General features: G+C 42.5%; 1 protein-coding gene across 1 annotated transcript; it reads left to right on the plus strand.

Moving 5' to 3' along the window:
• Nucleotides 1–25,695, plus strand: LOC142750487 (protein kinase C delta type-like). Its single transcript, XM_075859489.1, has 8 exons — nt 1–273; nt 1,264–1,291; nt 2,880–2,980; nt 20,870–21,040; nt 22,294–22,385; nt 23,576–23,638; nt 25,213–25,495; nt 25,681–25,695. The coding sequence occupies exons 1-8, from the start codon at nt 1–3 to the stop codon at nt 25,693–25,695; spliced, it is 1,026 nt and encodes a 341-aa protein (XP_075715604.1).
• Nucleotides 25,696–26,119: the final 424 nt, after the last annotated feature.

Raw genomic sequence — 26,119 nt, forward strand, 5'->3', positions numbered from 1 at the left:
ATGGAGAAAGAGGAGATTGGAAGACGAGGAGGGAAGAGGAGAAGAGATGTCCTTGACTCATTGGAAGATGAGAAGACATCAATGAAGAAGAGCCAGGGGAGGAAGAGGAGAATTGGCTCAGGACAGAAGATCATCTGGCAGAAGAAGATAGATCTTCAAGACCAGGAAGAAGGGCATGGAGAAGAGCAGAAGATCCTAATCTTGGACTCAAGTGAAGAAGAGAACTCTGCAATCAAGAAAGAAGAGGAAAGGAAGAGGACACCAGGGGAACAGGTAGAGAAATATAGATCAGGGTGACACAGACAACATGAAGACCTATAGATTCACATATACAAGTATCTCTAACTCCAACATAAAGCTATTTTACTGCACTTTTACTCATAGCCAAAAGCGACACAACATTATTCCAAATCAATGCAAAACGTTCCCACTGTACAATGGGAAGTACCAAAAACCTTTTATATCTTATATTTGGTGGATGTGGTTTATAAAATGGACAATAATCTGTCAGCAGAGGATTCTCCACCTATTGTCCCAGTCCATGTCCTTATATTGTAGACAGTTACATCTTCAGTGTATAGTTACACTATGTAACAAAATCTGTAACTGCTAAATGTATTAAATAGAAAACTCACAAGGGTATTCAGAAGAAAAGACACAAAATCTTCTGGTGGTCTTCACCAATAGTGAAGCCACTAGATATTATAGGTGTATAGGGATTATCCACACATGGCAGCATCCCTAATAAAATCTCTATTCACATTAAGCCATGGCATAAAAAAAAGTCATGGCTAACCAGTCTTTCTAGCCTTGGAAAACCATTTTAACCCTTTTAAGACCAGACAAATTTTCATTTTTATGCTTTTGGTTTTTTTTCCACCTTCAAAAAGTCATAACTTTTTTATTGTTTCATTTACACAGTCATATGAGGGCTTAATTTTTACGGGACAAAATGTACTTTCTAATGGCACTTTTTAATATTATGTGTGATGTACTGGGAAACTGGAAAAAAATTCAGGAGGGTGGAATTGGAAAAAAAACAGCAGTTCTGCCATTTTCTTATGGATTTCGTCTTTATAGTGTTCACTGTATGGTGAAAATGTCACGTTACCGTTATTCTGCGGGTCAGTACGATCACGGTGATACCAAATTTAAATAGTTTTTATTATGTTTTAATACCTTTAAAAAAATCTAAAAGTTTGAAAGAAACAAAAAATGTTTTGCATTTGTGATCCTCGTAACTTTTTACATTTCTGTGTATAGAGCTGTGTAAGGACATATTTTTCTACAGGTAAATATGTAGTTTTTATTGATATAATTTTGGTGAAGGTCTGGCATTTAGATCACTTTTTATTCAATTATTTTGGGGTGTTGAAGTGGCAAAAAAAATGTGATTCGGCCATTTTGATCTTATTTCCAGCTACGATGTTCACCGTATTGGATAAACATTTTTATATTTTTATAGATCAGGCATTTTCAGATTTGGATTCCTAATGTGTTTATGTTTATTTATTTTTATATGTGATCTAGGGAAAGGGGGTGAATTTTTATAATTTTTTTTAACTATTTTAAAAAACTTTTATTGCTACTTTTTAGCCCCCTAGGGGGCTTGAACCTACGATCAATAGATCGCTTATGCCATAGACTGCAATATCGCAGTATTGGGATGCAGTCTATGGCAAAATCAGTACATTGCTATTGAGACCTACCACAGGCAGGTCTCAATAGCAATCTTCCTATAGCAGGGCTGGGAGCATTCAGAAGGCTCTTAGCTGCTAGAGGAATACACCGGCTCACACGGTCTTGTCGTGCAGGAGCCGGTGACCGCCGGTAAAGTGAAACTGAAAGTGAAAACCCCTCAGATGCCAGTGGTCACATCTGACATTGGCATCTGAGGGGTTAAATGCTTGCGATCAGAGATGTCTCTGATCGCAAGCATTGCCGCTGGGTCCCTGCTTTGTAACACAGCAGAGACCCATGGCTATTGCGCCCGTTCGACTTCTAAGCAGGTGCCATGTTCAAATACCCTTTCCTGACGTAAATCTACAGGTTAGCCACGGGAAAGCGTTAAACTGCATGTTGCATATTTGGCCATGCAGCCTGAGGATGGCGTTTTGTAAAACTTTTAATCTGCAGTGATAACCCGCCGCAAATCCACCGCATGTGAAGTTAAAAGGGTTGTCTCACCACAGACAACCCCTTTAGTTTTGGATTAGGTGATCGGTCTGGCTCACGGCACTCCTGGCAATCAGCTGATTTTTCTATGTTAGACCACAGCCATCCAAGCATTTCTTCTACAGCGTTAGCCGCAGGGGAAACGTAGTATCACATGGCAGCTCTTCAGATGAATATCTGTCTATGTAATACATGGACGTTTCGAGTCCGCCAGCGCAGGAGCCACTTCAGCTCAAAGAGGGGGTTCCCAAGCAGAGAACACCCCTCTATGACGTCCATATACTCTAATAGGGCATATGGATAGGGTTGTCTTCATGATACACCCCTCTATGATGTCCATATACTCTAATAGGGCATATGGATAGGGTTGTCTTCATGAGACAACCACTTTAAGTTTTAATAAGTAAAAGAGCTGTGATATAAAGAATGTGTCCTCATCATTAGAAGGTATTATATTTTTTTGTTACTGTCCTTGTGTATTATTTATCCTCCATTTCTCAGTATTCTCCTAAAAACACAATCTGTTTATTTTACAGAGATCCTCAATGTTTCTATATCAGTAATAATATAATTCTAGGTATCTGCATGTCCCCAACCTGTCCAAATCATAAATCTCTGCTTAGATAAATAAAATCCTATTCATTGTGAATAATGTGAAGTTAATTTTCTTTATTCTTAATGTCTCTCTTTTCTCTTTTTTCTAGGAGACAGCGGTGCTGGGCGGTCCTACCCCGGCAGCACAATCTCTGATAACATCAAGAGATTAACGTTCCATCAAGTGCTCGGCCGGGGTAGTTTTGGAAAGGTAAGAATTCAGAATAATGTAAACCTATTGTTACAATTACTGCTCCTAATACACTACAACCTAAATGAACATCCATCTGAACAACTCCTACTAAGGCCTCATGCACACAACCGTAGAGGTGTGCACAATCCGTGATTACGGCACAGACGAGCCGCGAAGTGTCATCCGAAGTCCGTCCACAGCCACGGACTGTGCACACAAGATGGGCATTGATTTCAATGAGCCCAGACCGCAATTGCGGACCGTATAGTGACATGTGACCATGTAATATATAATCGCATTGAGTCCGCCATATGGCATAAAATTAATCTCACCACTTGAGCCACTTTATGTAACATAACAGGAAATGGCATAAATAGGAACATCTTAATATATCAATATGTGAAATGCTCAGTATAACATGCAGTGCAGGGGTTACGTTCTGTATCCCCTGTGCTTGCCCTGTAGATCTGTAAGTAGACATTGGATGTTTTATGTCCTGGATCTTCATCCCTATGAAGCAGTGCAGGAGGCCATAGTTGGCAGCTTGTCATCCACTGAAGTTCTAGTGGTAAGATCAGGGGTCGTAACACTTTCCATAGATCTGCATGATATTATCAGAATACTTGTGTAGTGTGAAGATATTATATTATATTAGGGTGTTGGTATTTATGGAGTTCTGCATTATAGCTGAAATAATGGAGCCAGGTCGCCCCTTCTGCTTATTGCACTGTAGAGAACACCCTCCACCCCTCCCCTAGCCCCTTCCTCGGCTCTGCTTTCCTGTTGCAGCAGTTGTCTTTTGAGGATGACCCCTATCCAAGTGCTCTATATGGGCATATTGACATCTTAGAGGGCGGTCCCCTCGCTCCGGATCCTCCTCTATGAGCAAGAACACAGAGACGCTCTGGCGGATTTGAGCCGTCCATTTATGATAGCTGCTAGATGTAATGTCTGGCTGGTTGCGGCTTCCCCGGCAAAATCAGCTGTTTGTCAGAGTGGCAGGAGCCAGAGCAGCTATGATCAGCTGATCGGTGTGGCAACTCCAATCTAAAAGGCGCTACCTCTGATGGGACAACTCCTTTACCCAGGCTCAGTAACCTTCCTTTACCCGGCTCCGCACTCTTCTCATACATTGTCTGCTCAGCCTGACACAGAAGCAACATACGGCACAAGGCAGATCTCTGTGTGATACGTTAAATGGAAGCTTATGACAGGTGCCATACAAAAAACGTATACTTCACGGTATGTGTTTTTTTTAATGGTATTCCGTTATATACATTTATTTGTTTCGGTATACTGACAGATTACAGCTCGACTGAGGCCAATAGGACACTCTTTTGGCCTTCGTCAGACCAATGTTACCCTATGGACACATTTAGCGTATATGTCGGGAACTTTCCTAGAATACACCCTAAACATACATCACAAACATGATGTGAACAGAGCCTTAGAATCCTAGGAAATTTAGTCATTCAGTGACATGTGTGTGCTAGAAGTCAGGGGGGGTAAACTGGTAGACTACTCCTCATATGCTGCAGGTGGCTTGGAATAAAACTAAAGATGGATGTCCAAAAAAAATATCTAGTTGGAGCATATATTGTAGAGTTTTTATCAGAATCACTAGAGGTTACTGTGGGGGGCGAAACAGTTTGGACCCCCAGGATCTATAGAATGAAGGGACTGCAGTCTCTCCAGCATTTTTTCTGCAGAGCTAGGGCCAGTTCACACAGAGTTTTTTGCCAAGTTTTTTGCCGCGGAAACCGGGTCGGAAAACGCGCCAGTAAGCGGCCGAAAATGCCTCCCATTGATTTTAATGGGAGGTGGAGGCATTTTTTCCCGCGAGCGGAATAACCGTCTCGCGGAAAAAAGAAGCGACATGTCCTATCTTCGGGCATTTACGTCTCTGACCTCCCATTGACATCAATGGGAGGCAGACATAGCGTTTTTCACAGCGTTTTTTGCCCGCGACGCCCAATGACCGCGGGCAAAAACCGCCGCGAAAACCGTGGCAAATGGCGTGCAAGCAGATCAAAATCTGCCTCAAAAATCCAGACGGAATTTCAAAGTGATTTTTTTTTTTTTAATGAAAATGTCAGTCAGAGTGTTTGATGCAACTTTCAATTGAGTTTTTATTAAAAATTATTTTTACTTTTTGAGATACAGCTGCTCTGTATTCTCTGACGGGTTCAGTGTCAGTGGGTCGGCATGCAGGATCCATCTGTAATCGATTACATCTAAGTTATGAACAATGATGTGATGGATAACAGGTGGATCCCCGCTTTCACTGAACCGGTCAGTTCCGCGAATCTGACGGGTACAGGATTCAGTGCAAGATACAGCTGCTCTGTATGCAGGATATAGAACAGGGGACTATCAAAAAGTAAAAATATTTTTTCATAAAAAAAATAATTTGAAAGTTGCCCAAAACACACTGACTGACATTTTTAGTAATTTTTAATAAAAAAAATAAATCACTTTTAAAGGTTTACATAGCCTTTCAGTAAATGGGGCTGACATAACTTCAGGGGCGCTTTAATCCCTTGAGGACTTAGCAATATTGGGCCTTGAGGCCATAAATAACATAATATCTTTTTATGTGGGTCGTTATGATTATGGCAATAACAAATTTACAGGTTATCTACAGGTTAACAGGACGGTTGGGGGAATGGAAACTTGCCAAAAGTTCATTATATTTAAATATCATAGTGTTCTCATGTCACGTATAGTTACATCGTTGCAGCTAATGACTTAGTGCAACATCATGTAACTGTATGTGGCAATGGTGGAGCGGGCTCATAATCTGAGCCTGCGCCATCACCAGCAGGTGTCAGCTGTACATAACTGCTGACACCCTGCTGTAACGGCCAGGACCGGAGTTAGCCTCTGATCCTGCAGATTAACCCCTTAGATGCCGCGGTCAAAAGCGACAGCGGCATCTAGGTGTTTTCATACTAGGATTCTGTGTGATGTTGGTGGGGAAAGGATGAGAGGATACTCTGTGCTGGGGGCTTTTTAGGTTTGTGTACTCTGTGGAGATAGGAGTTGTATGTGGGGGTTTATGGGCCCTGTGTAGTGTAAGATGGGGATTATAGAGCCTTTTTTGTGGTGTTTGTGGGGGTAAAGGTATGTTCACACATTGCATGTTTTTTTTTACAACTACAGCATACCTCCCCACCCACGCAACATTTCAAGCCCTCCCAATCCCACAAACCCTCCCAAATACTAACATTGTGGGATACACTTGCAGAATGTCTGGATCACACACACAATTTAGATGCAGTTTTTTGCTCCGTTTTTTTGAGCCAAAACCAGAAGTGGCTCTTAGGCTTTATTCAGACGAACGTAAAATACGCGCGTGCAACGTGCGTGATTTTCACGTGCGTTGCCCGTAGCTATATTTGTCAATGGGGCCGTGCAGACATGGCAGCGTTTTTTGCGCAGCGTTGCTCCGTTGCCAAAAACTCACGACATGTCCGTTGATTCAGCGTTTTCAACGCATCACGCACCCATTGAAGTCAATGGGTGCGTGAAAACCACGCATGTCGCACGGAAGCACTTCCGTGCGAACTGCGTGTTTGCGCAACAGCTGTCAAAAGGATGAATGTAAACAGAAAAGCACCACGTGCTTTTCTGTTTCCGAACATCCAAACGGAGTGTCTTTGCGATTAGCGAACCGCGACAACCGAAGCTAACTTCACCGGGTTCGGCCAAACTCGTTTTGGCCGAACCCGGCAAAAAAATTTCCGGTCCGCGACGTCGGGAGACATTCACTGTGCATGGTGCTGAAAGAGTTAAACTGTTTCAGCACCATGGACAGTGACTTGGGATCCCAAAATGCATGAACCTGTAAAAAAAAACGAAGTTCTAACTTAGCGATTACTCCTGTCTCCTTCCTGCAGTCCGACCTCCTGGGATGACACTTCAGTTCAAGTGACAGCTCCAGCCAATCACAGGCCAAGCACAGGCTGCAGCCAATCACAGGCTGCAGCGGTCACTTGGACTGCCGCGTCATCCAGGGAGGTGGGGCCCGATGTCAAGAGAGGCGCGTCACCAAGGACGCGTCACCAAGGCAACGGCCGGGAAGTTCTCGGTAAGTAGGAACTTTATCTTTTTTTTTACAGGTTTTTCGCTGTTGTGTTCGGCATTCACTGTCGAGGGTGCTGAAAGATTTAGCTCTTTCAGCACCTTGGACAGTGACGGGCATCGACAAGCCTCATCTCTATGATGCGCGTGCAAAAACGCAACGCTCGTGTGAATCCAGCCTTAAAGGAAGGAAAGATATAGAGAAAAGACTGGTGCATCTTCTTTTTTGTGTCCATTACTGTGCTTCATTAAAAAACTGAACCAAATACTGCATCAAAACTGAGTGTGTGATCCTGGCCTACGACTACTTTCGCAATGCAATTCCGAAAAAAAAAAGCAATAAAAACCTGGGATGCTTGGGAGAAATGCTAAATTACATTTCATTAGAGTTTGACGATATTTTATTAAAATCCCCCATCAAAGCGATTCTGGAATTATTTTCTCATGACACACTGCACTTTATGTTAGTGGTAAAATTTGGTCGATATATTTAGTGTTTATTTGTGAAAAATAGCAAAATTTAGAGAAAGATTGGAAAAAATAACATTTTTCTGATTTTAAATGTATCTGCTTGTAAGACAGATAATAATTCCACACAAAACAGTTACTAGTTCACATCTCCCATATGTCTACTATGTGTTGGCATCATTTTTTGAACATTGTTTTATTTTTCTAGGATGTTAAAAGTCTTAGAACATAAGCAGGAATTTCTAAAAGCCTTACTTTTTAGGTACCAGTTCAGTTCTGAGGTGGCTTTGAGGGGCCTATATATTAGAAACTCCCCATAAATCATCCCATTTTAAAAACTAGACCCCCTCAAACTATTCAAAACAGCATTTATAAAGTGTCTTAACCCTATAGGCGTTTTACAGAAATGTAAAGCAGAGGTGAAACTTAATTTTTTATGCAGAAAATCCTTTTTATGATTTTTTTTTCTGTATAACACAAGGTTTTACCAGAGAAACACAACTCAATATTTATTTCCCAGATTCTGCAGTTTTTATAAATATCCCACATGTGGCCCTAGCGTGTTAATGGACTGAAGCACCGGCTTCAGAAGCAAAGGAGCACCTAGAGGATTTTGGAGCCTCCTTTTTATTAAAATATATTTTAGGCACCATGTCAGGTTTGAAGAGGTTTTGTGGTGCATTGGACTTTTTGATCAGTTTTTATTTTATTTCTTATGAGGTGTGGTGACTAAAAGACAGAAATTCTAGTATTGTTTTTTACTCCTTTTTTTTTACAGCGTTCACCGTGCGCTATAAATAACAAATTCACTTTATTCTGCGGAGCGATATGATTTAGGCGATACCATATGTTTATAGTATTTTTATGTCTTATGGCGTTTGCACAATAAAATGCTTTTTATAAAAACTTATTTACTTTTTGTGTTGCCATATTCTAAGAGCCATAACTTTTTTATTTTTCCATCAAGAAAGCTGTGTGACGGCTTGTTTTTTCGTAACGAACTGTAGTTTCGATCAGTACCATTTTTGGGTACATGCGACTATTTGACCTCTTTTTATTAACGTTCGCCGTGCAAGTTATATAACAAAACACTTTTGTAGTTCAGGCCGTTACGGACACGGCGATACCAATTATGTATAGTTTATTTTTTTAATAATAAAGGACTGATAAGGAAAAAAGGGGGATTTTTACTTTTATTACTTTTAAACTTTTATCTTTTTATTGTTACACAACTTTTTTGTAACTTTTTTTATGTCCCGCTAGGGGACTTGAGGGCAGGGGGCCCTGATCGCTATTCTAATACACTGTACTACATGTGTAGTGCAGTGCATTAGAGCTGTCAGCTACTCGCTGACAGTAAGCATAGTGGGTCTTGACTTTGTCAGGACCCACTAGGCTTCCGTAGATGGCATAGGCCCTTGTTAGGCCTCTGGTTGGCATAGTAACCATAGGCGCCCGCGATCATGTTGTGGGACGTCGATGGTGCTTTAACCCCCAAGACAGCAGTTGTCACAGCTCCTGTATGTGCTGGGAGGGGGCCAGAACGGCCGTTCCTCCCGTGACGTACTATTAGGTAATAGAGCGCAAACGATGTGCTCATCATGAACTAATAGTACTTCCAGGAGCAGGAAGGGGTTAAGAGGTGCATACCACCTAAAATATTTGGCACATCTTTGGCTGTCCGTGCAACAAAAATGCAAATCTAGGCCTGCTACTAGACGGTCTAGATTTGTTGCATAATTTAAGCAAGTTTCTTGTGTAAATTATGATAAATCTGTCGTTCTGATGGAGGCCCCGCCCCTTTGGCTAAAATTTGCTTGCCTTTTCAAAAGTAGCGAGAAAAGTAAAGAGTCACACATTTTAGCACAACTATGGTGTGCTGCAAAATTTGTGACTTTTTTACACCAGAAAATATTCCTCCAGTATGTTCTGTACACTATGGCATTATTTGGGCATAGTACACGCTATTATTTCGGCGGTGTAATTTAGAAGTGTGCATGTAAACATTTTTCCTTCTTGGGGGGCCTTGTGATTTCTGTGTACACCTGCCCACATCTTTGTACTCAGTAACAGCGCGGGGTCGGCTGACACAGCTAAGGACAGTCAGAAATAGTAAGGCCCCATGCACACGAACGTAAAAACGCCCGTAATCACCATAGACTTCTATTGGCCACGGGTACCTCCCCGTATGCTTACGGGAAGGTGCCCGGGCCGTTAAAAAATATAGAACATGTCCTATTTTAGGTCGTAATTACGGCACGGGCAGGCCCATAGAAGTCTATGGGGCTCCCATAATTACGGGTGACTACGTGTGTGCACCCGTAATTATGGGAGCGTTGCTAGGCGACGTCAGGAGATAGTCACTGTCCAGGGTGCTGGAAGAGTTAAACGATCGGCAGTAACTCTTTCAGCACCCTGGACAGTGCTACCGATCACAATATAGATCAACGTGTAAAAAAAACAAACGTTCATACTTACCCAGAACTCCCTGCTTCTTCCTCCAGTCCGGCCTCCTGGGATGACGTTTCAGCCCATGTGACCGCTGCAGCCTATCACAGGCTGCAGCGGTCAAATGGACTGCCGCGTCATCCAGGGAGGTCGGGCTGGATGTCGAAAGAGGGACGCGTCACCAAGACAACGGCCGGGTAAGTATGAATTTCTTTTACTTTTACTGCGGAAAGGGCTGCCCCTTCTCTTTATCCTGCACTGATAGAGAGAAGGGGCTGCCGATTAGTGCAGTGCAATTTTGCAGCAAAAACGTGCCCGTAAATACGGGTGAAATACTGGTGACACCTGACCCGTATTTTTTTCCTTCCGTAAATACTGGTGCAATACGGGTCGAATACGTGTGACCAAGGACCCGTATTTACGCCAGTATTTACGGAAGGAAAAAAATACGTTCGTGTGCATGAGGCCTAAGACCTACAGCAAGGGCCAGACAGGGGGGGGTCTGAAAATAATGTTTGCCCAGTGCCCCTCCACTACTAGGTAATTCAAGCAAATACATTTACACATTACTGTCATTTTCTTAATAACAATAAGCAGAGATCTCGTAAAACATGAGGAATTCTATTGGAAAATTTTATAACTTTTAATTATACAAAAAATAACATTAATTTGCTAAACTGGACAACGCCTTTGATGGACTGAGTTGTAATAGCAGGTACAGCCATGACTATATGATATATACTATACCATGCTGCACTCACCACCTTCTCATAACCTACAAGTGCACAAATATATTTCACATTCACCACGCAGCAAGTGGGCATGTGTGCTTTCAAATGCCAGGGCTGAATTTCAGTCCCAGTGCAGCCCTGCTTCAGGGGAGTAGTTTCCAAAATAGGGTCACCTCTTGGGGCTTTCCACTCTACTCTAGTACCTCAGGGACCCTGCAAATGCGACGTAGCGCCCAAACACCAATCCAGCAAAATCTTCACTCCAAAAGCCAAATGGCGCTCCTTCCAATTTGAGCCCTGCCAAGTGCCAAAACAGCAGTTTAGGGTCATATATGGGGTATTTGCACACTCGGAAGAAATTGATTAACAAATTGTGTGGTATTTTTTCTCCTATTACCCTTTTGTGAAAATTAAAAAATTGGGAATTAAAACTGCATATTTTTGGAAAAAATTAAATTTTTCATTTTCTAATTCTAATAACATTTATAAAGCACCTGTAGGGTCAAAATCCTCACTACATCCCTAGATCAATGTCCTGGGGGTGTGTAGTTTCCAAAATGGAGTCACTTTTAAGGGGTTTCCCCTGTACTGGTACCTCAGGGGCTCTGCAAATGCAACATGGCGCCCAATAACAAATCCAGCAAAATCTGCATGTCAAATAGCACTCCTGCCTTTCTGAGCCCTGCCGTGTGTCCAAACAGCAGTTTATGACCACATACGTATGAGATATTTCTGTACTCGGAAGAAATAAATTTACAAATATTGGGTGCTTTTTCATTTTCACGGCCTAATTCCAATAAATTCAGCAATAAGCCTGTGGGGTCAAAATGCTCACTATACCCCTAGATAAATTCCTTGATGGTTGTAGTTTCCTGAATGGGGTCACTTTCAGCGGGTTTACACTGTTTTGGTCCCTCAGGGGCTTTGCAAATGTAACATGGCACCCAAAAACTATTCCAGCAAAACTTGAGCTCCAAAAGCCAAATAGGCACTCCTTCCCTTCTGAGCCCTGCCGTGTGTCCGAACAGCAGTTTATTACCACATATAGGGTATTGCCATAATCAGGAGAAATTGCTTTTCAAATGTTGGGGTCCTATTTCTCAAAAAAATTTAGATTTTAATTTTCACGGCCTAATTCCAATAAACTCAGCAAACAACCTGTGGGGTCAAAATAATCACTATACCCCTAGATAGATTCCATGAGGGGTGTAGTCTGAGTTTTGAATTTGAGGTGTTTTCACTGTTTTGGCACTGGAAAGACCTCTTCAAACCAGATATGGTGCCTAAAATATATTCTAATAAAAAGCAGGCCCCAAAATGCTCTAGGTGCTCCTTTGCTTCTGATGCCGGTGATTCAGTCCATTACCACACTAGGGCCACAAGTAGGATATTTCTAAAAACTGAAGAATCTGGGCAATAAATATTGAGTTGCGTTTCTCTCGTAAAACCTTCTGTGATACAGAAAAAAATGGATTTTATATTATTTTCCTGCAAAAATTTCACTTCCACTCTGCTTTAATTTCTGTGAAACGCCTAAAGGGTTAATAAACTTTCTAAATTCTGTTTTGGAAAGTTTGAGTGGTGCAGTTTTTAAAATGGGGTGATTTATGGGACGTTTCTATTATATAGGGCCCTCAAAGCCACTTCAGAACTGAACTGGTCCCTAAAGAAATAGGTTTTGTAAGTTTTCTTTAAAATTTGAGAAATTGCTGCTAAAGTTATATGGCTTGTAACTTCCTAGAAATATAAAAGAACTTTCAAAAAACAATGCCAGCATAGAGTAGACATATGGTAAATGTTAACTAGTAACCATGTTGCGTGGTATTATTATCTGTCTTACAAGCAGATACATATAAATGTAGAAAAATGCTAATTTTTGCATATTTTGTCCAAATTTCTGTGTTTTTCACAAATAAACACTGAATGTATAGACCAAATTTTACCACTAACATAGAGTAAAATGTGTCACGGGAAAACAATCTCAGAATCGCGTGGATAAAAGCATTCCAAATCAATTTTTTTATTTTTTTTTAAATATTTTTTATTTGATTATTCCATTCTGCAGTTTTTTTTAATTGAGATAATTCAATTATAAACAAGAAACAAAAGAAAATACAATACCCAACCCCCGTCCCCACCCACCCGTCCCTTTCCTGATGCCAAGGCAGATGAGTAGAGAGAAAAAAAAAATCAAACATGAGGCCTTAGTGCAATAACTTTGTCCTTTATATGCAGCCGGTCAATCCAACTTCTCCATCTATTACAAAAATATTTAGACCTCCCTTTTGTGAGATAGTGCGATCTTTCATAGAGCAGCACTCTAAATACTGCCTTTAGCCATTCAGTCACTACCGGAGGATTCTTTACAATCCATTTCCTCAAAATCTGTAATCTTGCCAAAAACAAACAAATCATAAGATCAGTCATTGCTCTGCTTCAGCCCTGGTACTTGTGAGGGGTCTCCAAAAAACATTAAGGCTTCGGAGTTCTCCAAAGCCATGCCTAAGATAGATTCAATGGTTTCAATTACAAAGAAGCAGTATCCATGCAGTTTTGGGCATCACCACATCAAATGTATGAGATCAGCCTGATCTATATTACACCTAGGACAGGTATCATTCTCTCTATAACCCATGCTATACAGACATTTAGGAGTGAAGTACAAACGGTGTAAACCTGGTAGAATTTATGTGAATAATTTAGTGACACACTATTAACTCCTTTGAACACCATTTAAATTTGCCCCTACTGGGCTATCTCAATTCATAAACCTACTTAGCTCATGCTACACCAAAGAAGTGACCCATTTTTTCCCCCCCTATTATACAGGTTTATAAATAATTCCTCTGAACCAATCTGAAAACATTCTTTATCACGTGTCACTTCCCACTCGTGAACTATTTGAAAATAGTGCAAATACAGGGATCCGGATAAAATACCGAACTCCCTTTGTAAGGTGTCCGGGGTTCTTATTACCCCGTTGACAAAAAAATTTGATAATTGCGTAATACCCCACTTCACACAAAATCTACTGTCCTCTACTTTTACAAACTGGTTAAGTAATTCATTGTCCCATATGGGGATAAAGGAAGTTTTTAGGAGGTTTTAATTTTTTACGGCGTTCATCTTGCGGCCTAAATAATGATATATTGTAATAGTTCAAACATTTACAGTCAATACCAGTTATGTTAATTTTCAGGTTTTTTTACATGCTTGAGGGAAATGGGAAAATGTTTTTTGTTTTAACTTTTAATTAGTTGAATTTTTTTATTTATTAACATTTTTTATTTTACAGTTTTTTTACTTGTCCCCATAGGGAACTTGAACCAGCGATTGTTGGATCGCTTGCACGATATACTGCAATACTTAATAGTAGTACAAAGATGGCAGACTTGGGGGCCTTCATCAGGCTCCCAGGCTGCCATGCCAACCAATGGCACCCCCCATTCTCTCCGCCGGGGGGGTGGCCGTTGGAACGTTACAGGGGGTCACCCCGCTTTTTTCAGTGATTTAAATGCCACGGTCGCTATTGACTGTGGCATTTAACAGGTTAAACGAGTGGGATCACGCTCGAGCGGGATTGTGCTGGTTACCCGGAAGTGTCGGCTGTAACACACAGCCCGTGAGCCCGCTCCATACTCCCCCACCCGACGTGCGCCATATATATATACGATGGATGTCGGGAAGGGGTTGAATCCACCATGGACCCCTCTAGATTTTTGAGAGTCTGCAATATTGCCTTCATAGTTGGAGTCTCAGACAATGACACATGAGCTTCGTCCACTCCATGCACACTCCCTGACTCCTCTCCTGTTGGGCTAAAATGCTTCTCCAAATTGCCTTGTTTCCGTCCAGAAGACACAGGAGCGGGAGAAGATAGGAACTTGTCCATCCTAGAGGATGCAGCTTTACCCCCAGATCCCCCCCTATATATTTTGCTCGCTGGAGCGCCATCCTTGTCCTGTTTCTTTTGGAGACATATCAAATACCCGGTGTATAATCTAGCCAGGAGAAAGACTAGAACACTCGCCAATGCATAATACGTAATGAAAAAATAACTGAACACAGTCCCTCTTGGAGAAAGATAATCAGCAGTATCAGTAATTTTTAACCACTTGACTCAACGATTTCTATACTGCTTTCTCAAGCAGAAATCCTTTTATGTGATATTAATTCAAAAACTGCAAATAATAGCCCTCAAACCGTTCTCAAGACAGGTACAACATGTATAATATTTGATAGACAATACAGTGGTTACTAACAGGAACATTCTAACCCCCTCCCGGTCCTGAATTCCTGGACCTGTTCTTGGACTTGTACAAGGCTTTAGTACGGCGTGCTAACATTTGCCAGATAGCAGGTGATCAAGGCGATAATGCAGTAATGCTGAATCCAAAGCGGCAGTAGAGACAGGACAGACAGGGGAGCCAGAACTCATTAGCGGCAGGAGATCCAGAACCAGGCACCAGGGTGCATTTAATTATTACAGCCGACTATAACAACTGCCCCAGACATCAAGCAGGAGGACCAGGAACCAAAGCTTGAGCGCCGACGATGTCAGAGCCTGTCAAAGGCAGCGTACCGGCCACATCACACAGGAAGAGGCTGGGGTTTAGTGCTAGATACCAAGCATCAATGTAGTGCAGCGGGGGAGCAGAGGAGGAGCCAGGACATTGCAGAGGAGGAGCCTGTCAAAGGCAGCGTATCGGACACATCACACAGGAGAGGCTGGGGCTTAAAGCTAGATACCAAGCATCAATGTAGTGCAGCGGGGGAGCAGAGGAGGCCAGGACATTGCAGAGGAGGAGCCTGTCAACCGTCACATCCGGTGTCACGTTGGGTTCGTGGACCCACTGGGCCGTACCGCCTTGGCGGTATGGCAGCTGGCCAACAGGGTGCAGGTCAAAGTTCGTATAAGGTATCTGTGGCAACTCGGACAGTAGCAAGGCAGGCTCGGCTGGGACTAGGCAGCGGGTAGATGTCAGGCGTGGAGCAGCAGGACAGGCGTAGATACAGCACAGCACGACTACAGCACAGCACGGCAATAGAACAGGATACGGGATACAGGAACAGGGAACACTGGAACTGGAAAACACTAGGAGACCATTTGCTTAGACAAACTAGGATACGACAAACAACGCTCAGGCAAGGATCAGAAGGGCGGTGGCCCACTTATAGTCCAGGAAATCATGTGAGTTGATGATAGTGATTGTTTACATGTGCGCGCTGGCCCTTTAAGAGCAGGCATGAGCGTGCGCGCGCACACCCTACTGGACACAGAAGACCGGAGCGGAAGTGAGCGCTGGCGTCTCCTAGGAAGGAGATGGGGACCAGCGCTCACAGATTCATGGCTGCGGGCATCGGGAGGTAAGTAAACCCGATGACCCGCGGCCATGGACGCTACATCCGGTCACATGCTCTCTCTCAAAGTTATTACCACCTAAACTGACACATGTCAGATTTGAAAATGGGCTGTGACTCTAAGGCCAAAACAGGCTGTGTCCTTAAAGGGGTTGTCCGAGATATATTTTTATTTTAAAGTTAAACACACAATGCACACATTAAGTATTCCCTAATATACTTACCTGTGCAATCTTGCTTCTGTTCTCCGTTCTGGCAGCTCTTTTCTGCCGATCACATGTCTTCTGACGTCACGTTTTCTTCCTCCTCCACTGTCGTGTCGTGTCCCGATCACATGGTCTCGCCCCAGCGAGACCTCGGATGGGACACGACACGTCACTGGAGACGTGACGTTTCTGCGCGTGCCCGCCCGCCCAGCCTATGCATCTTTTCACTGTGAACGCGCCTATGCATGTTCACAGTGAAAAAAGTGAAGAGGGACGGCACCCGCGGACTAGAAAGGTACAGTGACCTCTGTACTTTTAGTTCTTCCCCTATCAAAGCCTACACATAGTAGGCTTTGATAGGGAATTATACAACACTATGCAGCACACGGGTCGCATGCAGCCCTTGAGGCTGTTATCTGCGGCCCGCGGGACACCGTGCACTGTTTAACAACTGGTTCCTGACCGCTGGCTGTATTTTTACGGCCAGCGGTCAGGGACGGGTCCTTAAAACCCGAGCCATAGACTTTCTACGGCTCGGGTTTTAACTTGCTGCCCGCGCGATCGGGCAGCTGTATGTCGGGTCTCCGGCTGTCAGTGACTGCCGGGGACCCTGAGGAGAAGACAGAAGCTGCTTTAGCTGCTTCTGTCTTCTCCGATGTCTTTTTACACAGCGCTCAATGAACGCTGTGTATAGGAATAGAGACAGCGGCCCCGCGGCGCTGTCTCTATTCCTCCCGGTATCATGTGACTGGTCACATGATCACCGGGTGCCGTTAGTGGCAGGCTGCTGCTGGGTCTTACTAGACCCAGCACAGCCCTATTAGTGACAATCGTCACTATGAGAGGGCTGATTTCCCCTGTAACTGGAGCTGCTGTGCAGCTCCAGTTACAGTGGAAAAACATGTAAAAGAAAGAAAAAAAATATATAAAGTCCCCCAAAGGTCTTTTTTGACCTTTGAGGATCAGACTACAGTAATAAAAAAAATAGTAAAGTAAAGTGCAAAAAAAAATACAATAATAAATACACATAAAATACCCACCCCAAAAAAATACCGTTCCCCCCCGACAATCATTGTTATAACGCTAGCGCTGACCCAATTACCCTAATATAGACATGTAATATATTAAAATTTCTGGTAGACAATGACGATCACAAATAAAAGGTATATTTTAGGGTAAAACTATGTTATTACCAAAAAAAAATAGCTGAAACGTAAAAAAGCTTTTTTTTTACTAATATTTTCAAACTTTATGAAAGAAAATTCTAAAATGGCAAAAAAGGTGTGTATAAAAATGATAAAAAAAAAGAAACCTGCATTATCTACGGAAAAAACGTCGCAAAAATCACGTCGTTAGCCCAACAAATAAAAAAGTTATAGCCATTTAACTAACGCGTGCTAAAAATGGCTAAACGGTGTCTGGTCCTAAAGGCGCAAAATAGCGCGGCCCTGAACTGGTTAAGATCTTCTGGGGTCCTGTATCTAAGCCTACATTGTTAGGGTATGTTCACACGAGGGCGTCCATAACGGCTGAAATTACGGGGATGTTTCCGCCTGTTTTTTTTTTTAAGCGGAAACAGCGTAGCAAAACTTGTAAAAAACGGCCCGAAAATGCGTACCATTGATTTCAATGGGAGGCGTCGGCGTCTTTTTCCCGCGAGCAGTAAAACTGCCTCGTGGGAAAAAGAAGCGACATGCTCCATCTTCGGGCGTTTACACCTCTGACCTCCCATTGACTTCAATGGGAGGCAGAGAAAGCGTATTTCCGTTGTTTTATGCCCGCGGCGCTCAATTGCCGTGGGCGAAAAACATGACGGAAAACGACGCGAAAAACGCAGCAAAAAAAGCCGCAAAAACAACGCCAAAAAGGCTACGATAAACGCCGCGAAAAACATCGCAAATAAAGCCGCGAAAAAAGAGGCAAAAAACGCCACGAAAAACGACAGGAAAAACGCCATGAAAGACGCAACGAAAAACGCAGAAAAAAAACCGCAAACAGCGACGCAAAAAAAAGAGGCGAAAAACGACGCAAAAAAGGCTACGATAAACGCCACGGAAAACGTTGCGAAAAACATCGTGGAAAAAGCCGCAAACAAAGAGGCAAAGAACGCTGTGAAAAACTACTGGGAAAACGCCACGAAAGACGCAACGAAAAACGCAGCAAAAATAGCCGCAAACAACGATTCAAAAAAAGAAACGATACGAAAAAGGCTACGATAAACGCAACGGAAAACACAGCAAAAAAAGACGCAAACAAACAAGCAAAAAACGGCAAGATAAACGAAGCGAAAAACGGCCCGAACAAAGCGGCAAACAAAACCGCAAACAGCGCACAAAAAACTCCGGGAAAAATGACGCAAAAATCAACGTGCAGGGAGAGGTAAATCTGCCGCAAACTTCAAGACGGAATTTTGAGGCAGATATTCCTCCGGCAAAAAAACTCTGTGTGAACATAGCCTTAGTGGAGAGAGACGTGAGATAGAGGAGGGTGGGCGAGGGTTAGGGTGAGGGTGAGGGTTAGGGTGAGGGTGGACGAGGGTGAGGGGAGACACGAAGAGGTTTATAGACCTGAAAAGAGAAAAAACATAAATGTGAAAAACATAATGGGGAGGAGAACATTTGCTCATCATCCTTCAAGAATGTCAGCAAGGAGACAATCCAGTGAAGGAGGTCAGCGGGGAGGAGCAAGGACAGCTCACGTGAACTCTTGGAAGGTACGTGCACGCTCATTGCAGCCTGCAATGAGCGTGCACGGGAAAAAAGTTTCATAACAAGGAAAGATCAACAAACCAGAGCTGAACTGCATGTAAACAAACCGTGCTAAATTCAAAGAAGAAATGTGCTAAGTAGAATTTTTTTTTAAAATAATGCTTTATTTAGGTTGTCTGTATAAGGGGTAATGTATGACAGAGTTTTTGAAAAAATGTTGGTATCTCGGACAACCCCTTTAAGGGGTTAAAGGGGTTTTCCTACTCGCAACCTTTATTGCCTATACACAGGCCACAACCGAGTGAGAGCCCTTGCTTTTCCTGCACTGGCGCATTCTGCCATCTTTGCCCATCCTTATGACAATCATTTTAGTTCTGGAGGCTGCAATTTTTACTAGTTGCTAGTTAACTTAAAGAGGCTCTGTCACCAGATTTTGCAACCCCTATCTGCTATTGCAGCAGATAGGCGCTGCAATGTAGATTACAGTAACGTTTTTATTTTTAAAAAACGAGCATTTTTGGCCAAGTTATGACCATTTTCGTATTTATGCAAATGAGGCTTGCAAAAGTACAACTGGGCGTGTTGAAAAGTAAAAGTACAACTGGGCGTGTATTATGTGCGTACATCGGGGCGTGTTTACTACTTTTACTAGCTGGGCTTTCTGATGAGAAGTATCATCCACTTCTCTTCACAACGCCCAGCTTCTGGCAGTGCAGATCTGTGACGTCACTCACAGGTCCTGCATCGTGTCGGCACCAGAGGCTACAGTTGATTCTGCAGCAGCATCAGCATTTGCAGGTAAGTAGCTACATCGACTTACCTGCAAACGCCGATGCTGCTGCAGAATCATCTGTAGCCTCTGGTGTCGATGTGTCCGACACGATCCAGGACCTGTGAGTGACGTCACAGATCTGCACTTCCAGAAGCTGGGCGTTGTGAAGAGAAGTGGATGACACTTCTATACACAACGCCCAGCTAGTAAAAGTAGTAAAAACGCCCCGATGTACGCACATAATACACGCCCAGTTGTACTTTTACTTTTCAACACGCCCAGTTGTACTTTTGCAAGCCTCATTTGCATAAATACGAAAATGGTCATAACTTGGCCAAAAATGCTCGTTTTTTAAAAATAAAAACGTTACTGTAATCTACATTGCAGCGCCGATCTGCTGCAATAGCAGATAGGGGCTGCAAAATCTGGTGACAGAGCCTCTTTAAATGGGAACTTACTACAAACATTTGGATCATTCTGTCAGTCCCTGCACTGAAATACAGAATATTTTTGTTGTAACCACCAAAATAGATCTGACAGGAGAAAAGATGGTGTTTTTACAATAAATATATGTTGGAAAATCCCTTCATTACCTGCAAACAAATTTTAACATTAGTCCAGGATCACACAGACAATCTTGATGCAGTTTTTTGCTCAGTTTTTTAAGCCAAAGCCAGGAGTGGATCCAAAAGGTATAAAGACAATACTGATGCATCTTATTTCTTTTGTGTCCACTCCTGGGCTGAGCTAAAAAAAAAGGATCTGAAAACTGTGTGATCCCGGCCTTAAGGTGAATTTATCTATGAGGACTGAGCAAGTCCTAGAAAATCTATTAAGTCACAATAATCATTGCCAACTAATGATTTCTATGGAAAATAGGCAAATATAAGAACAGAATCTGCTGAGCCTGTTGTTGCTGGATGTGTATTACAGGATAAGAAGACGTTTCCATATTGGGAATACCACCTTAAAAATACAAATCCCCAGTTTGAGTCTGTAACATGGATTGGAGCCGTGAAGGGTAGACTAACAGTTACATGTAAATGTGTAGTAACATTACTGTTACTTATGGATTATTTCTTGTCCCCAATGCATTTCATGCAGATCCCTCATTAATAATGTTTTTCTAGGTGGTGCTGGCGGAAGACATCTACACTCGCCACCAATTTGCTGTCAAAGTCATCGCCAAGAGAGACCTGCTTGCCGAAGGAGAGGAGCGCGCGACGGTGGAGCGGCGGGTGTTACAACTTGCATCTGGCAGCCCCTTCCTTCTCCATGGAGAATTTGCTTTCCAGACCAAGGTACATTTATTATTCCTTCTGTCATGCCATAGGCAGTCTTTCATCTATATAGTTACTGTATTCTGTGTTAATGTTGTGATAGCTCCCTCTAGTGGCTGTTTTCTGCGGTAGTTTAAGTAAACTAGCCTACAATCCATTGTATGTCCCATGAAAGCCATCGTATCTATCACCTATGAACTTGCTGACATCACCAAGTCCGCTCTGTAGCAGCCATTTTCAGATTGTACTGTTACACAAGCAGTATGTAAAGACATCGTCTTGATCCGAGCCTACGGTAGCATGGCTGGTCTGTACAAATGACCATCTAGCGTTGTAGGTTTCTATGTTGATGCATATGATGGTGTTTTGCATGTCTCCGGCTATTATAGACACCAGTCAGTGACCATGCCTGTTACACATAGGACAGCATCTTCCTGTGTGTCTGTCTATCTCCACTCATCATCTCTGTGCTCATGTTCTTGTATATAATGCACATGATTACAAAGCTTTGTATAGTAGTGTGTTGTTACCTGCTGCTGTACTACAGTAAGCGCATTATCTCTCTGTTTCTTACTTTCACACTATCCTTGCAATAAAAGTTCCTGAGTCAATGAATTGCTGGGAAACTATCCTTGCAATAAAAGTTCCTGAGTCAATGAATTGCTGGGAAAGAGTTTAGCTGCCTGTCAACGTCTGCCCCTCTGACACATGAGGAAAGAATACCTTCTACTCTTACTACTGGATGATGCCTTTATTATGGGCTGAAAAATAATCTGTGTTTAGCTCCATAATTCCAGGCTGGACAATTTATTAATATATCTTTATAGGGGAACTCTGTTCTCCTGACATAATACAGGATATAATTCTGTCTACATGCAGCGCAGCTGCCAATAGGGGGAGCTGTCACTCTATGGATGTCACTCTTATTGACATCTTATAATGTTGGGACATGGAAAGCAATGTGTGATGTCATGTATCCCAGTATATACATTGCACTAGTATAGAGAGAATATTCTACACATAGAGAGCACATAATAAGTCACACTTCTCCTGCGTCCGGTGTCCAGCTGTAACTATATTATCACCAGTAAGGGGTTACTGATCCATCATACAGAATACACCTGTCCTATCCTCCCGTCTTCATGTAGTCTATGTCTATGGTGATGAGGTGATAACTGATGATGGGTTCTGTATAGTAGGAGTGTAGAAGCTCCAATCATTTGGCAACTTTATCATGTACATTATCATTCTTCTGTCTCTGTTCTGTGTATTAGGGGCTTGTGCTTCTTGGAATGGAGTACGTCAACTGCGGAGATTTCCATCAATTCCTGCAGCGGAAGGGGCGACTTGACATCCCCAGTGCACGGTAAAGTAGTCGTAGGCTAATAAGAAAAACCTCTAATGTTTATACATCAAGGGGACAGTACATAGGATAGAGTGTTAGCCCCTCTGCCCGAATACAAGATCCAATGATAGCTTCAATTTATAAGGGGACAGTACATAGGATACAGTGTTAGCCCCTCTGCCCGAATACAAGGTCCAATAATAGCTTCCATTTATAAGAGGACAGTACATAGGATAGAGTGTTAGCCCCCCTGCCCGAATACAAGATCCAATGATAGCTTCCATTTATAAGAGGACAGTACATAGGATACAATGTTAGCCCCTCTGCCCGAATACAAGGTCCAATAATAGCTTCCATTTATAAGAGGACAGTACATAGGATAGAGTGTTAGCCCCCATGCCCGAATACAAGATCCAATGATAGCTTCCATTTAGAAGAGGACCGTACATAGGATAGAGTGTTAGCCCCTCTGCCCGAATACAAGATCCAATGATAGCTTCCATTTATAAGAGGACAGTACATAGGATAGAGTGTTAGCCCCTCTGCCCGAATACAAGATCCAATGATAGCTTCCATTTATAAGGGGACAGTACATAGGATAGAGTGTTAGCCCCTCTGCCCGAATACAAGGTCCAATGATAGCTTCTATTTATAAGAGGACAGTACATAGGATAGAGTGTTAGCCCCTCTGCCCGAATACAAGATCCAATGATAGCTTCCATTTATAAGGGGACAGTACATAGGATAGAGTGTTAGCCCCTCTGCCCGAATACAAGATCCAATGATAGCTTCCATTTATAAGAGGACAGTACATAGGATAGAGTGTTAGCCCACCTGCCCACATATAAGGTCCCATTCATAGAAATGTTATTACTGAAACGCTTCATGAAAAGCCTTTTATAAAATATTAGGATTATTACCCTCCATATGATCTGCAACATGTAAAGTAAAACATAGCAATGGGCACATGTTAGTAAATGATCAGATGAAGGTGTCCATTAAATAATGACTTAACCCCTTGCTTCTCGCAGATATAATAACACAGGTCTGGGAGCACATGTAGTATAAAGAATAAGATAGGTGTGATTGTCCACAGTAATAGGATAACATGGTCAGATATTCTGCCTGTCTGCTCTGTTCTGTAGTATATATTTTGTGAGAGCTTTCTGTCCTCCTCTAGATACTATTGTCTTCTCTTTCCTTTGTGCCAGATTCTACGCCGCAGAACTCGTGTGTGGAATTCAACATCTGCATTCTAAGGGCATTGTCCACCGGTAAATACATTCTTATTGTCTTTTTTTGGTGTAATGAGTTCAAACTCAGGCCTGGTTTCTAATTCCAGAGAAAAATCTCTAAAATCTCTACAGTTGCAATATTCCTTTGCAATGTCAAAAGGGTTAAATTATTGTTTCTTGAATTGATGAAGTTTCTAGCTCCTAGGTCAGTGTCTACAGTATGTCTACTTTGGTAGTAGCCTACTGGGAAACCATCTCGTAAGTAGTGACCTGATGATGATGATGCAGTGTCCTATGAATGCTCCCCTAGTGATGTTTAAAGGGTTGTCTATAGGAGCAGATGGAATTAATTGAGGTGGTCCACAACTTGGGGCTCCCCTCCATGATCCACAACAGAGAGCTGAATGGCCGCCATGTAGTACAAATATCTGGCTACGGCTATCCAGGCAAAATCAGCTGATTGCCAGGAGTGTTGGGAGCCAGATCTGGCGGCTCCCATGTGAAAGGGGTTGTTTGTGGTGAAACAACCACTTTACACCTCCTGACCCTAGTGATTCTTTACTATAAACTGCAGCTTCTGATAATCCAAAGGATTGTGCCCAGTCCCAGGTGGATAATAGTAAGTTATATCATTAATGATAGCAACCTGCTAGGCTATGTTCACATCACGTTTTTTGACTGATGCCACTGTTAGGCATCCATCACTTGCCTCCGTTTAATGGATAAGTCGAAAAGCTCCAATGACGTAGCTGTCCATATATGGACAGAATCACTGGTGGTTCCCTATGCAGCAGAGGCCTCCATAGGTTAACTGTGTGGGATCCCCCTGGATCGATACAGGGAACCCTCCACCTGCACCTTGGCCCTAAGACAATTTTTAAGCATCCTGAGTCTTCCCCGGGCCTGCTCAGGGTGTTCGCCAATTTTCATTGTATAATATATCGGGTAAAACTGTGCATGAGCAGATAGTGATTCAGGGGACAGCTTCCATCCACACATATCTAGTGAAGCTGCTAGTGAAATAAAGAGTCCCACACATCAGCAGCCAGGTGTCCTCTACCATGACGGAAGACCCCACCCTGTCCTCACCAGCAACACTTTGTCAGCAGCCGGAGTCCCTGGTTTCTATTTTGGCCTGGGATCCTATGTCGCATCCTTCACTCATAGACCATTTAAAAAACAACGTATACCACACAGTATACGGTTTCAAGTGGGATCCGACTGGATGGACATGCGTTGTTTACTACGCTATTCCATCCTTTAAAAAAAGGTATACTGAGATATACTAGCCCGGCGTATGCTAAAAGGGTACTCTTTTGGCCTCCATCGGGTTAATAAAGCCCTATGAACACGTTTAGCATCTGTATTGTGACCTTTCCCGACATACACGCTAAACGCAAGGCATAAACTCAATATGAATGAGGCCTTATAAGTATATTCCATTCTTAACTGACAGAAAGCTACGTGCAACAGTTTCTTCCTGAATTGATATCTGCTATCCAACAGTAGAGTGTAAACAGCGCACTGATCCAAGAATAAATACTATTATACACAGATGACTAGTTGTGGCATGAACACTGATTTTACCCCAATTGTTATTTTCTTCTACACAGAGATCTCAAGCCCTCTAACATCTTGGTGGCTGCAACGGGCCATATAAAGATTGCCGACTTCGGTCTGGCACTCGAGAACATCTGTGGAGACCGGTCAGCCACCGAATATGCTGGAACACCAGGCTTCATGGCCCCTGAGATGCTGGCTGAGGAGGAGTACAATGCTGGAGTCGACTGGTATGCATTTGGTATCATCTTGAACATCATGATTACCAGCAAGTCCAAATACCACCGAGGACTATTCAATGCTTCCAGCATGGAAGCGAAGAACATCATTAAAAAGGTGAGTATTTTACTCTATGGGATATATTTTATGCTGACCTAGAACAGTGGGTTACTCAATGGCAGTAGAGGTCCTTCACCGAGTATAAGTGCAGAAGCAAAAACCCCATTAAGAAATATTCATTCATTTTTATTTTATTTTTCCTTATGCAATACATACCAATAACATTACATTATCTTGTACAGATCATTTACACCTGATATCCACAAAGTTTTAGATCTATATCCCAGAATTTCCTCCTTGTTAGTAGGCAAGAGTCGCTCCACTTTTCCAAAAACCACATAAATAAACCCCTCTATACAACATCCATCTTTTTGAATACCAGTATAGAAAATACATAGTCATTCCTTAATGATATGGCCGCATTAAGCAGTTTTTTTTATGACAAGACTCAGTTAGCAGTAAAATTATAAAATCTGAAACACCCAGAAAACATAATGTACTTTCAGGAAATCATTTACAATTGAAGATTATATTAACCCCTTCCCGACATTTGTCATAAGTATACGACATGGAAAGCCAGTGCTTCCCGCAAAATGTTGTATAATTACGTCAAATGCTTGGCACCGGCTGAGTTGGTGCCATCATCGCCGGATGTCAGCTGTATCTGACAGCTGACATCCT

Source organism: Rhinoderma darwinii, chromosome 3 (assembly GCF_050947455.1).
Source record: "Rhinoderma darwinii isolate aRhiDar2 chromosome 3, aRhiDar2.hap1, whole genome shotgun sequence".
In the NCBI taxonomy this organism is placed as follows: domain Eukaryota; kingdom Metazoa; phylum Chordata; class Amphibia; order Anura; family Rhinodermatidae; genus Rhinoderma; species Rhinoderma darwinii.

Coding starts and splice junctions, on each gene's coding strand:
- LOC142750487 (XM_075859489.1), top strand. CDS start 1: ATGGAGAAAGAGGAGATTGGAAGACGAGGAGGGAAGAGGAGAAGAGAT. Junction 21,041..22,293: donor AATTTGCTTTCCAGACCAAG/GTACATTTATTA, acceptor TCTGTGTATTAG/GGGCTTGTGCTTCTTGGAAT. Junction 22,386..23,575: donor CTTGACATCCCCAGTGCACG/GTAAAGTAGTCG, acceptor CCTTTGTGCCAG/ATTCTACGCCGCAGAACTCG.